Source organism: Panulirus ornatus, chromosome 3, assembly GCF_036320965.1.
Source record: "Panulirus ornatus isolate Po-2019 chromosome 3, ASM3632096v1, whole genome shotgun sequence".
NCBI lineage: Eukaryota > Metazoa > Arthropoda > Malacostraca > Decapoda > Palinuridae > Panulirus > Panulirus ornatus.
The window spans coordinates 17,927,354-17,940,419 of record NC_092226.1 but is presented as its reverse complement, the minus strand read 5'-3'; the positions used below and the strand labels follow the sequence as shown (position 1 = coordinate 17,940,419).

General features: G+C 41.4%; 2 protein-coding genes across 2 annotated transcripts in view; one reads left to right on the top strand and one right to left on the bottom strand.

The window, feature by feature from the left end:
* Nucleotides 1–13,066, bottom strand: part of LOC139760935 (uncharacterized) — a 277,100-nt gene that overhangs the window by 216,518 nt on the left and 47,516 nt on the right. The window lies entirely within an intron of this gene.
* Nucleotides 10,244–11,584, top strand: LOC139759430 (eukaryotic peptide chain release factor subunit 1-like). Its single transcript, XM_071681540.1, has one exon. It carries the CDS (start codon nucleotides 10,244–10,246, stop codon nucleotides 11,582–11,584), a length of 1,341 nt encoding a protein of 446 aa, XP_071537641.1.

Here is a 13,066-nt window from a genome sequence, read left to right as displayed (position 1 = left end):
CTTCATATGTTCTCCAGAGTAAACCCCTAACATTCCATAAGAGATTCTATGATATTCCAGAGTCAGTCAAGTCGTTGCGCTGCAATAAATCATTACCGCATCAGGAACCAAGCCAGCCAGCCTTCCATGACCAATCCTCGCCTTACTCATTTTTCTATACCGAGTTGTGGTTAGCCATGATACAGGAAGGGATGGCTTTTCGAGCGCCGCCCCCGCGCCCCACCAGTACCACGCCTCCTCATAAGTCGTCTTAGGTTATACTAACGTTTGTCAGCGTGTCACTTACCAAGAGCCCTCAACCCTAACTCGCTTCTCGCAAGTCACCCCAGGTGAGCCGCCGCCCGTACACACACACACACACACCAGGTGCAGGTGGCTGGGAATTATGAAGATCTTTATTGTTGACTCGAGAGGGAAGGTTGGCTGGCTGGCTGGCGGCTGGCTGGCGGGGGTTAAAGACTTACAGGAGGGGAGTTCCCTGAGGAGGGTTTTTTTTTTTTCTTTCTTTTTTTTCGGGAGGAAAAGTTGGGATAAGGAAGAGGATGGTAAGTCTTCAGGCTTAGTATTAAATCTAATTATGTGTCCATAGTGACCCAGCTTTCTTCCCTGTTTTGATTGGGTGATGCTGCCAGCGGCCTGAGGTTCGTCCAAGAAGGTCATTAGACTGGCACTCCTTTTTCGATTTTGGACCATACAAAATATCTTTTCAAAAGACTATAGCAAACGGTACATATGTATTGACCTGTTAAGAAAAAAACCTACTGAGAATGTTAGTCTAATACTTTCCATTTTCTGTAGTTTACTTTATATTCTTGTTTTGATATCTATTAAGGAAAATACAGACCAAAACATGAGTGGACAGTTCTGTCGACCAGCCGGCAACCATCGCCCAGTCGGCGCAGCATACCACAGGTGCAGCTGCCAGCAAGAACTAACTACGAAAAGATAGCATAAATCAGAGACAAACCAACACTTCCATATTTAACGCAAGTCCATGAGACGTCATAGTGGATATATCGATAGCCCGGCAGTTGAGGACCATGTCAGACACCCACCCACGGGGAACCACCACTACGACTACACGTTCACCCACAACGCTACCTGGCCAAGGCTCAGACAGACACACCCAGACAGACAAAGCCGGACAGCCACTTTATACTCTCAGGGTTGTTTATGTCTCTATGAAGATCTATTTCTATTATTATGGTATCATTGTCTTCCAGTACGTTATTACTACTGGAATAATGGCTTGACCAGTTGATGTCGTTGTTGACCATACTTGTTGCAGGTGATGACATGGTCTATTGTCAGGAAGATGTCCAGATGGGCCGTAATGGGGCCATCATAAGCCTTGATGTATGGCTTGAGATGTGTGGTGACTGCACCCGTCTTTCGTACGCAGAGTAGCACGACTTGCTTTCTTCTGTTTCTCCTGTAGGGAGACAGCCAGCTAGGTATTGTGGTGTTGGACTTAGATGGTGATGGTCAGGCCGGCCCAATGACTTAGCCACAGGAGACATGATACCTTCCCTTAAAAAGAAAGGCAGGGAATCGAAACGCTTTCGCTTCGATCTGGGAGGTCGACTTCGCCAACCGGTCTGCCTGTTCGTTGGCCAGGATGTCGCAGTCGACCAGGCGTGCAAATTAAGACGATCTCTACTACACATGTATTCAATCTATAATTCTCTGTATGACAAGAGTTGATTGAATTACGAGCCGAGTTATCATGATTTGAACTATTTGCAAACTATTGGTCAGTAAAAACTGATGTACGACTCAGCAGTCGATAATTGAGGGTACAGTCAGCCGACCACACACTTGCAGCCACATTCCTCGCCGTCTTGAAGTCACCTGTGTACGAGTGATCAAGTACGAGCGATCGATCACCCAGAACACCACGAAAGCGTTGATGTACCTCACCTCCCGGAGTATTGTGATGAGTGAAGCCCGTGAGTGGACACACCCATGAGTGCTTCAAGGGAGCCAGCGTGTCCACATCTTTCCCGTTAAAACCAGGTTTGCCGTTGATGAACTGAGCCTGACGCCTCTGTCAACAAACTGTTCAAGGCAAGGCGAGAAGCAGGAGTGTTTCTCCTCCTGGCCGCTAGAGTTACGTATACCAGTGACCGATCAGTGACCGAAAACTCAACACCAAGTCGGGTAGGAAGTACTTTCGCCTCGACTTCCAGTCGTGGAACTGCAGCACATCTTAAACCTTCAAGACAAAGTCACAAACATTCATTCTGAAAACCACAGAACCTCCACAGAGGATAATCCTCTGCCGAAGTATGCAGCACTTGTGAGCCATTGTGCAATGCGATCAATACCTGTATATCATCAATAGAATTCTCCTGTCGTCTCTACAATATGAGCCTGAAAAGTATTAGAGAATTTCTTAATCTTTTACTGCAAATTATAGCTAATCAATACGAGTTTTCTTATCAAGTCTACGATTAGAATTCAGACCAAAGAATCTTGCGATGTTACGATGAAGGGAACTGGTCGCTGTCTATAGTTAACTGAAAATTCACAAATTCATTTGTCTTGGGGTAAAATCAACTGCAACACTTTAGATGATGAAGGAATATATCGCCACCGCTGGACAGACACATGCACAGCTTTGAACCCACCCAACCGAAAATTGTGCATTCAGCGAAGAATGTTTTATTGCACGACCATTACACGATCATCAGCATAAGTGAGGATCTAGGACTTCGAAGGGCGGAAGCTGGAGACAGAACATCATTAATCACAAAGTCAAATAGCGCTGGTCTCAGAACACTGCCTTTGCGGTACCTCGTTCTCTTGGACTAATGTGTCCGAGATTACGTTTAATGCAGCAGTTTTGACCACATGTGTTCTGTTCCACGATAAACGAACTATTCCAATATAAGTGAGACATTAATCTTTTGGAAAATAATATCGGAGGCTTTTTCTCGACCTGAAGAAAATAGCATAATTTTTTTTTTTGTAAATGAATCTAAAAAAACGTTTGTTGTAAATAACATGACAATTCTTTTTTTTTTGTAAATGAATCTAAAAAAAACGTTTGTTGTAACTTGACTGAATGATGCGTTGTGCCTGTGTTAACAGAAGCCACACTTTTAACCATTAGATGAACTACTTTATTCCAACAGAGAAATAAGTCACGGAAACGACGATGTGCGACTCTTAAGTTTCTTTCGAAAGTCTTTGTCAATTTAACTGCGTCATCTTTTTTTTTTTTCCCCCTCTGGGTGGAGTGTGTGTCCTTGCCTGGGGTTGCGTCTCGTACCGCTCCTGGGGTTCGTCAGGGATGGTGGAGCGTGGCTCAGCAACTCGTGACGTCTGCGTGGCCATCGCCATCATCACAGGCTTATTTTTTCCTGTGCTGAAGCTTAGGATTCATCGGGTGTGGAAGTCAGGTTGAGTCTCCTCCCCTCACCCTCATCCATGTCGCACGGTACGAAATGTTTTCCTCCTTTGCCTTACCTGTGCAGACGCACATCTCAAAGTTTGCACTGAGTGTAGTGTTGGTACGAGTGGTTACCCCCCAAAAATGAACATAAGATACTAACTTGGCTATACAGTTGTCCAGAACGTTGTCCTAACTACATAACTTTTTTCACAGAGATGAGCGAGGACAAGATTTTTCGCCATCATCAGACGTTTTGTATTTAAGACACCTTAAAGACACTAGGATACCTCGGGGTTTTACGAGGGAGCACTTTAACACAACCCACCGCGAGTTCGTTGAGTGATTTCCATGTAACGACACTCAGAGTAACGAGGGACGTCTACGCTGTTATCTGCCAACGAATTTCATGATAAAACTGCCAGCGATCACCTTCTCCCCTGGAAGTTCCTTGACGAAGTCGTTCCCGCTCATGGCCGTAACCTCAGGCCAGACCATCACCTGTACTCCTCCCCCTTCCATGAACTCCATGAACTCACAGTCATCGAAATGAACACCTCAACAAAATAATTAGTAATGGTATATTTTTGCAGCTACTGTCTACAGTCTAGCCACAATTTTGTCAACCACACTGATTTTCAACCATCTGAACAACTTGAAGTCATCAATAACCTTCTTGATCAGGAAGGGACGGAGGGAGGCAAGGGTCGTTGACCCGGTTGTATGAAGCAGGATGAGTTCAACAATGTTCCATTTTGTAGAATAAGCTTTGCAGATCCCCGCCGCCACCAGCACCCACTGAGGGAGTAGTGGATGGCCTGGGACGGGCCACGCTCCTAAGAACAGGTCCCCAGACTCTGCGGTTAGCGCGCCACCCGCCACAAACACAGAACATGAAATTAAAGAAAAGATGATTGAGTATGACCCGAGTAAGGCCGGGAAGAGCTCTCCCGCGAGTCACTGAGCACAACACACTCCTCCACTACCTTATGATGATAGCCTCCCAGCGCGCGGTCCGGCTACGCCACACACAGACAAGGAACACTCACACAGCGTGGTGTAAAAAGAGAAAAAAATAATAGGAAACAAATTACGAGAGAGAGAGAGAGAGAGAGAGAGAGAGAGAGAGAGAGAGAGAGAGAGAGAGGTTTTCTCAAAGCTAAGTCACAGTCATGAAGGGGAAGCCCTTATTTACCAACTAAGCCTTGATCACCTTAGGTTGGGTGTTTGGGCTTTCCAGCTTCTCAATTGCCAGGGGTTGTCAAGACCGCCACCCGAGCCCAATCAACACCTTCCTCAGGTGGTCAGGGTAATTCTCAGACCAACATACTACGTTACCGCTGTACGTGTAATCCACTACAAAGTGATTCCATGTTGAAGAACCTCCTGACGGTACAGTTGACCGCTTGAAATTACATTTTGTTTGTATTTTCATAAATTCCCTAAAATCAAATTTGGTTGGACTATATATTCAGAGAATGATATAAAGATCCCCTGACCAGAACCATCAATAGAAAAAAAATCATCCGATTTAGTCTATCATAAAGATGTTCTTACATGAAGCAGATGAAGAAACAATTATTATGTAGCATAATGATCTTGTCGTAGTTTAATTACAGGAACAAATTAGCTCAAGCAAGTCTTCAGTAACGTTCAGACGAAGGAAAACGGAAGCTTTTCTCGAAGAAAACATTGTAAATCATTAAACCTGTATGAAAAACATTTATGAAATGAGGATCATGAAATCTGAAAATTTTCACATCTGGAAAATACCATCCATTACAATCCAGTGGAATTAATCTTCATTCCTTCAGGTAAATTTGTCTCTCGTACAAGAAAAACAGGTTTTTTTTTTTTTTTTTTTTCCTTCTTTACACACAGTTCAGTGGGTTGTGTGTGAGACTATCACGACGCATTCCACCCAAGAAAAACAGGCTTACATCACATCTCTCACCACACACTTCCAGAGCCCAGTACATTCACAGCCACACACATGACCTGACCCCATGCCAGTAACGGGTACCCGGGTACCCCGAAGACAGACAACTGACCCGTGCCAACTGTCACTGACAAGACACCCGTGCCAAGCTCAGCCATGGAAAATTTTTACTCACACACACACACACACACACCTGATTAAAGTGACACAAAGGATCCAAACTAGAAGAGAACTGTGCGGTACCCAGAACACCATTCAGTCGTGGCATCACCTCTAGAGAAGGCTTAAGACGGTGTCACACTAGCCACTTTTTCCGTGCACTTTTATCGTCGTCTCCAAAATCTGTCGTTTACTGAACGTGTTTTGTCACACTGCCCACCAAGCCAGTCATGCGGTAGGACACATGTAAACAACAACGAAGTGGCTGCGATTCTGTAGTTTATAATGGATGAAGCCAAGCGAAACAGCCATGTTAGAAAAAAAAAGTACTTGAGTACGTTCATGGTTACAGCGAAGAGAAACAGGGTAGGTTTACAATCGACTAGTGAAGGAACTGACCTTAAAGGATGCAGAGGAAATAAGGAAATGGATCAGACTGGACAAAGCCCAGTACAATCTTATGTTGCTATTGGTAGCACTCCTTGTATAGAAAAATGACGAAATGAGAAAGGCTATGACTGGAAACAGGTAATTACAATATTTAACAATAATCTATAATGCCACCAACAATTGTTGGTGTCACTTTCATCTTTATCTTAAAAAGTTAGTGAGTCAAAAGAATGATAGTAATAAAATACACAAGGGGCACCACCTTATCAATTTGATATTTTCTTCAATGAAAAAATGGCAGTTATTTTATGAACTCATTTACTTATTTTCTTTTTTCAAATTCAGTTGGCTAATGCTTTACAATGTATGGGAATTTGTTTTCCATTTGATTTACAATAGATTTTCTTCTTTCTATGCGAATCTCAAAAATCACTTGGTAACCAGTTAGAATCAGCCACAAACTGTTGTTAAGCATAATACCAAGTGTATGCAGGGCATAGTATACACCAGGTGTTGCAACCAATGTATATGCGCTTCCCATCTACACAGTGAACAGAAATTGCGGAGGATTATTTCGCACATTGGAATTTCCCCAAATAGCATTGGTGCACTGGATGGAAAACGTGTACTTGCTGCCAAACCACCTCATTCTGGCTCAGACTTCTACGATTATAAGGGTCATTTCACTATCATAATGATGGCATTTGTCGATGCTGACTATAAATTCATGTATGTGAATGTTGGTGTTAGTGGTCGAGCAAGTGATGGAGTGTGGGAAAGGTGTAGCCTTAAGGAGGGTTTATAGAGGGTAACATTCTAAATATCCCTCCTTCTTCCAGTCTGCCATTTTCAGACAGTGTCCTTTTGTTATTGTAGGAGATGAGGCACTTCCATTAAAGACGTATCTCATGAAACCACTTTCAGGAAGGGGTATGAGTGACGATAAAACCATATTTGATTATCATCTTTCCCGAGCAAGGAGCACCTCTGAAAATGCCTTCCGGTTCTTGGCAGCAAGATTTCAGATTTTCAAGCGTCCAATTTGCACATCTCCGGATAATGTGAAAGACATTGCATTTGCCACAGTTGCCTTGCACAATTATCTTCGAGCTTACTCTAAGAAAACCCACTCGCCTTCAGAGCTTTTAGTTAGGGAAGATCCACATAATGGTAGAATGCACTTAGGCAAGCGACTTCAGCACCCTTAAAATGGGCTTGAAAAGGTTCAAGTTGTTGGACGAGGACATGATAATGATGCTAGGGCAGTCCTAGAAACTTTGATGTCCTACTGTAATAATGAAAGTAGAGTCCGATGGCTAAATGAAATGGCACTTCTGCATCAATGTCATTTCATGTTTTCCTTCAATTCCTAGACTGGTCTCAGGAAGTATGATCTTAAATTGTTACATTTAGACCTCACTTGATCTGAAAGATTATATGATAAAAATATAATTATAATCGATCACCAATCTTATCTTGGTAGATTATGTATAATCACAGCAATTAAAATTTCCATGCGTTACAAGACCCTTACTGCCCAATATGTAATATAAAATCGCATGAAATTGCCAAATATTTCCAAACTGTCCAAATATCAATTCCTAGTAATATGCTATATAATAGTTCATTATTCAGTTGTACTTTTTAATCCAAAATTATATGAACATACCTAGTTATGCAGGACTAGGATCAGATAACATGCCCATCTTCCTATACTTAAGCAATTATAACACAAAGGTATGTATATAGTAGTCTTGGTGGAGATCATAAATATCTGAACTGAAATAAGGTTCTACTTTGCAAACTGACATAGAGCCCCTTAAAGTGATAAACTACGTCACGTTAAATAGCCTAGATCGACGTGTAATGGGCTAGGGAGACGTCTCCTAGGTTAGGTTTCTAGGTCCTTGGTGCCCTTAATATTTACCTACGTCCGAAAGTGAAAATTCTACCTAAAATGAAATTAAGCTTCCCAGCTAAAATATTTGCCAGCTGCACGAAATGTGCTCGGAGAATAAGAGGTATATTATGAGCCTTCCTCTTCAGGTTTTTCTTTAAGCAAGATGCATCTCTGTAGTCCCAGAGGCAACGATGATGTATATTGTCAATCAAAAATTCCTCTGAGAGGCGGGACCACAGAGGTGATACACTGGAGCACTTCACGATGATTCAGATAACAAAAAGGGTTAGGTTGCAGGGTTTACGTAAGAGTAAATATGAATACGAACAAGTGACGCTCATCAAAATTGAAATATAAAATACAAGATAAAAACGTTGACAGTAACAATAGTACCTAACTTTAGACTTTTCAGTGCAATCGTTCCCTAATATTGATATTCTTATTTTGCATAAATATGATAATCATCGAGTATAAATCGAAAAAAAAGATGCGCTACTCTTCTCAGAACGAAAGCAATATTTTTCATTTGACTGAAAATACAGCAAAACGCTAGAAAAAAAAATCCCCAAATCTGCACCTCATACAACAATATGCACCTCGTACAACAAAATTACGTCCCAGACTGTCACACCCATGAGTCTCTTTTGCCCACCTATCATCAATAAATATCTAATGCAATGATGATCGCGTAACATCTTTCCTACTCTTCCATGCGTACTTAACGTATGTCCTCACTATCGGTCTGTCTAATATATATATATAAATATATATTATATATATATATATATATATATATATATATATATATATATATATATATATATATATATATATATATATATATCTAAGGGAATGCCACAGTAAAGTAAATGATGCGCAAAGAACCCTGGGTGAGGAAGGACATAAGTGGAGGTACGGACCTCGATGTTGTACACATGGAGTCGATTGAAAGGAGATACACAAAAGCAGGACGGGTGAGGGAAGGAAGGACGCTTCACGCCACCCTTACAGGTATTTTCAGGTATATCTGAGTCCTCTTAGACTAAGGTGATTTTACGCAAGATTGCACACAGCGGTCTAAGCAACAGAGTGATATTTGTAGAAAACTCACGGATTTTGTACATATTCCGAAGGGAGATGTGTTTGTTGCAGGCCAAGCAGGGAAGGGGGACGAGAACACGTCAAGTGGTATGAGGTAACTGATAAGCTTAACAACATTGAAGTGTATGTAAAACCCACATATTTAGGGAGATCATGTTATATAAGAGATAGAAGTCTATGTAAGAAATAGGAAATGGTAAATGAGAGCAACGAGATCCAGGCTAGTAACTAATGTGGTTGTTTATTTTAGGGCTGCCTTCCACTGCTGTCTGACAGCTGGAATAGATACTGGTATTTACTATATATATATATATATATATATATATATATATATATATATATATATATATATATATATATGAACGCCTACTTCAATTTAACATACAAACCTCCAACAGCCAGGATCGAACCCAGGAACCTTACGTAGCAGGCGGCAACAATTCGGCTAGGCTCTGATCGCCCCGTGTTGCACAGTTAGGGTATGTAAAATGCTATCTGCTGGTTGTGTGAGCCAATGGGAATTGACCAGTGGAGATCCCATTGCTCACCAACGTGAGACAAAGGGTATTCGATTACATGGTATTCGAATAGTCATTTCCCTTTACTGGCGATCATAGCCTAGCCGTAATGCCCCCGCCTGCTTGCAGGGGTCCCGGGTACGTTCCTGGAAGTTTAATATATATATATATATATATATATATATATATATATATATATATATATATATATATATATATATACGAATAAAGTGCATATGAACGCGCACCTTCATATATCATACAAACCTCCAACAGCCAGGGTCGAACCCGGGACCCCTGTGCCACAGGCGGGATGCTATATATATATATATATATATATATATATATATATATATATATATATATATATATATATATATATATATATATCCGTGTTGTACAGTTGGGTTCTGTAGAATGATATCTGCTACTTGTGTGAACCTGATGGGATTTGACCAGTAGGGGCAATCATAGCCTAGCGGAAGACTTCGCCTGCTACGCAGGAGTCCCGGGTTTGATCCTGGCTGTTGAAGGTTTGTATATGGAAGTGTGCGTTCATATGCACTGTATTCGTGTATATATATATATATATATATATATATATATATATATATATATATATATATATATATATATTATCTTTTTATTCTGCTTTGTCGCATATATATATATATATATATATATATATATATATATATATATATATATATATATATATATATATATATACTAACTTTACATTACCTTTTCGTAACCATGTATTTTGATTCCTTATGATTTATATTTAGGAAAGAAGAAGAGTTTAGAGGTCATTTACGAAAGAAAACAAGATCAGTCACACAATGTCATCTTTCAAACCCACGGATTGGGAAGTGAGAGGCCAACGTGTGACTGATGTGCATGTGGATGAAGGCGCCGCCGGTGGATCAGTGATGGATAACCCACAAACGGTTGGTGGACTGTCTATGCGCTCCAGATCTGCTGACTACTGGGAGGAAGACACGACCACTGTCCTCAGAAATTTTAAAAAACAAAAATCAGTGGCCTTGTGGGCTTTGAGGAAAGTCCTGGACGACCTTGATCAGTTAGTTGTACGTCCATTCTCTGTTGTGAGCCTCATTCTTCCTCCAACGGCAAATCTGACAGTTGCTAGGTCTCGGATGAAGGAGGAATACAGCAAAGCTGCCAACATAAAATCTGCCGTTAACCGCATTTCAGTCCAGGAGTCTCTCCATGCCCTTAGAAAGTATCTGCAAGATATGAAAAGTCTCCCTGAAAACGGAGTGGCCTTATATTTCGGTTCCGCGGTAAAGAATCCAATTACGGGTGAATCCTTTAAATTAAGAAAGGAGATCGAACCACATTTGCCCATCAAGGACTTTGTATACAGCAGCGAATCTTCCTGTGTGACTGCCCCACTCTGGAAACTGGTAAATGCCCAGGACACAGAAGTAGGATACATAATCCTGGATGGATCTCAGGTACTTATTGCCGTAGCCAGTGACAATATGCCAGAAATCAAGTACCGAGAGTCGGTGCTCCTTCCTCGGAAGCATGGTCGGGGGGGACAGTCAGCGGCACGATTCGCTCGCCTGAGGTTGGAGTCCCGCCATCTCTATCTGAAGAAGGTCGCCGAACTTTCAAGTGTATTTTTGATGAGCGACAACAAAGCACAGGTGAGTGCTTTAGTCCTAGCTGGCTCAGGATACCTCAAAGACGAGCTCATAGGACTTCTTCATCCGTGCTTGCAAAAGGTTCTGCGAAAGGTTGTCACTGTATCATACGGCGGAGGTACCGGCCTAAACGAGGCAATGACAGCGACACGTGATTTACTAAAAGATTTAAGACTGGAGAGACATCGAACACTGTTCCAGGAGTTTTTTGAAAACTTAAAGACCTGTAACGTAGACTTGGTAAGCTACGGTCAGGTGAATGTGTCGAGGGCAGTGGAAGCAGGAGCAGCTAGGCTAGTATTAGTGTGTGAAGATTCTCCCTTTGTTCCATGGTTGAGTCGGAACTGCATGGAATTTCACACAGATATCGAAATTTTCAGAAATGTGAGTTCTGAAAGTAACATGGTCATCAAAGGTTTCGATGGTGTGTGCGCCTTTCATCGGTTTCCCTTTGCCTCAGTCAGCGACGATGAGGACGGACAAGAGGAAGTGGATGTTGTTTACGAATGATGTCATCACCCTCTGGCGAGTGACGACACGGTTTTGTAACAGGAATTTTCAGTTATCTTCAGTTATATATTTATATAAAATCATGACTGTTCTTAAGTATGACATAGACTCTTTTAGAAAATTTACTCATATTTATTCATCATAATATTACTATCTAAAATTTATTGTTATTGTTGCTCGTATTTCATTTTGAGATCAATCTTTTTAACATTCCTCTTTTATTACCCTTATCCTCTCTAAGCCAGGCCCATGATTATATATATATATATATATATATATATATATATATATATATATATATATATATATATATATATATATATATTGAAATACATAAGTGTAACAATCATTGAGTACAGATCTTCATTTGAAAAAGAAATGCGGAAATGTTACACTTACACATAAAAAGGTTACCATTTACAATAGAAAATATACACGGGGACAACCAGAGTATGATCAATCAATTGATGATCATCTTCCTCAGGGAAACTACACTAATCAAGGTGTTGTGAGGTGGAACCTCGGCTCCGTGCTGCTGAGGTGGTAGTCTCCCTCCCACCTGTGGCTTGGGGTGTGGTGGATGTGTGTCAACACATTCGGGTGGAGCGGGGAAGGTGCCGTGCTGAGTTCCATTATGGAGGAGGGCTGGTGGTCTGCTGATTATATTTACATCATAATTCCTCCAGGTGTCTTATCTCCTCCGTAGTTCCATAACTACTGCAGTTGTGGATGCAGTACCGACTGGGCTGTTCTTCCGTCGCGCCGGTGCAGCATCCACTAAACGTTTTCTGTATTCTTCCTTATGTATACATTATTTATCATCAGTATGTATATATATATATATTCAGTTAGGGGTTGGGATGGATATAGTTTATAGGGACAAGACTGCAAGTCAAAATCAAATAGGGCTGCAGGCCTAATGACCTTCCTAATAGGTCGATGGCCGAAAAACCCAACAAACGAAAACGATATTTTTCGTTTAAAGGAAAAGAAACGCTAGAAAAAAAAACAAAAAAACACGACACAAATGAGGAAGTCCACAGAAGAAGTGCTTGTGTGACACTGCCTTTAATAACTCGTGTTGTGGTTTACGGACTTCACAGAGGAGCTGTTAACGGGCCTCCCACCTACTGGTGAACCACACCAGACGCGTCAATAAAACTTGGAGGAGGAATTTTCCCCGACTGAAATTCGAGATGGTAAACATGGCATGGTAATACGGCTGATAAATACGAGTGACTGAAACCCCAAACATCTTCCTGGGACACCACATATACGTGACGTCCATGTCAACGCAGGTGACCAATGGTGTTTCAATCACATAACCTCAACCTGCCTCGTTACCAGTTGTCCAAGACATAAATACCAGGCTGAAGAAAAAAAAAAAGAAAAAAACGATCAATAATGATCACTGTAGCCAAGCCTTCTGCCTCCCTCCCTCCCTCCACCAGCACGACGGCCTTGCAGGCGACATTATCTATA

What these genes read in the sequence shown, in the direction of transcription:
- LOC139759430 (XM_071681540.1), top strand. Translation starts at nt 10,244, where the DNA reads ATGTCATCTTTCAAACCCACGGATTGGGAAGTGAGAGGCCAACGTGTG.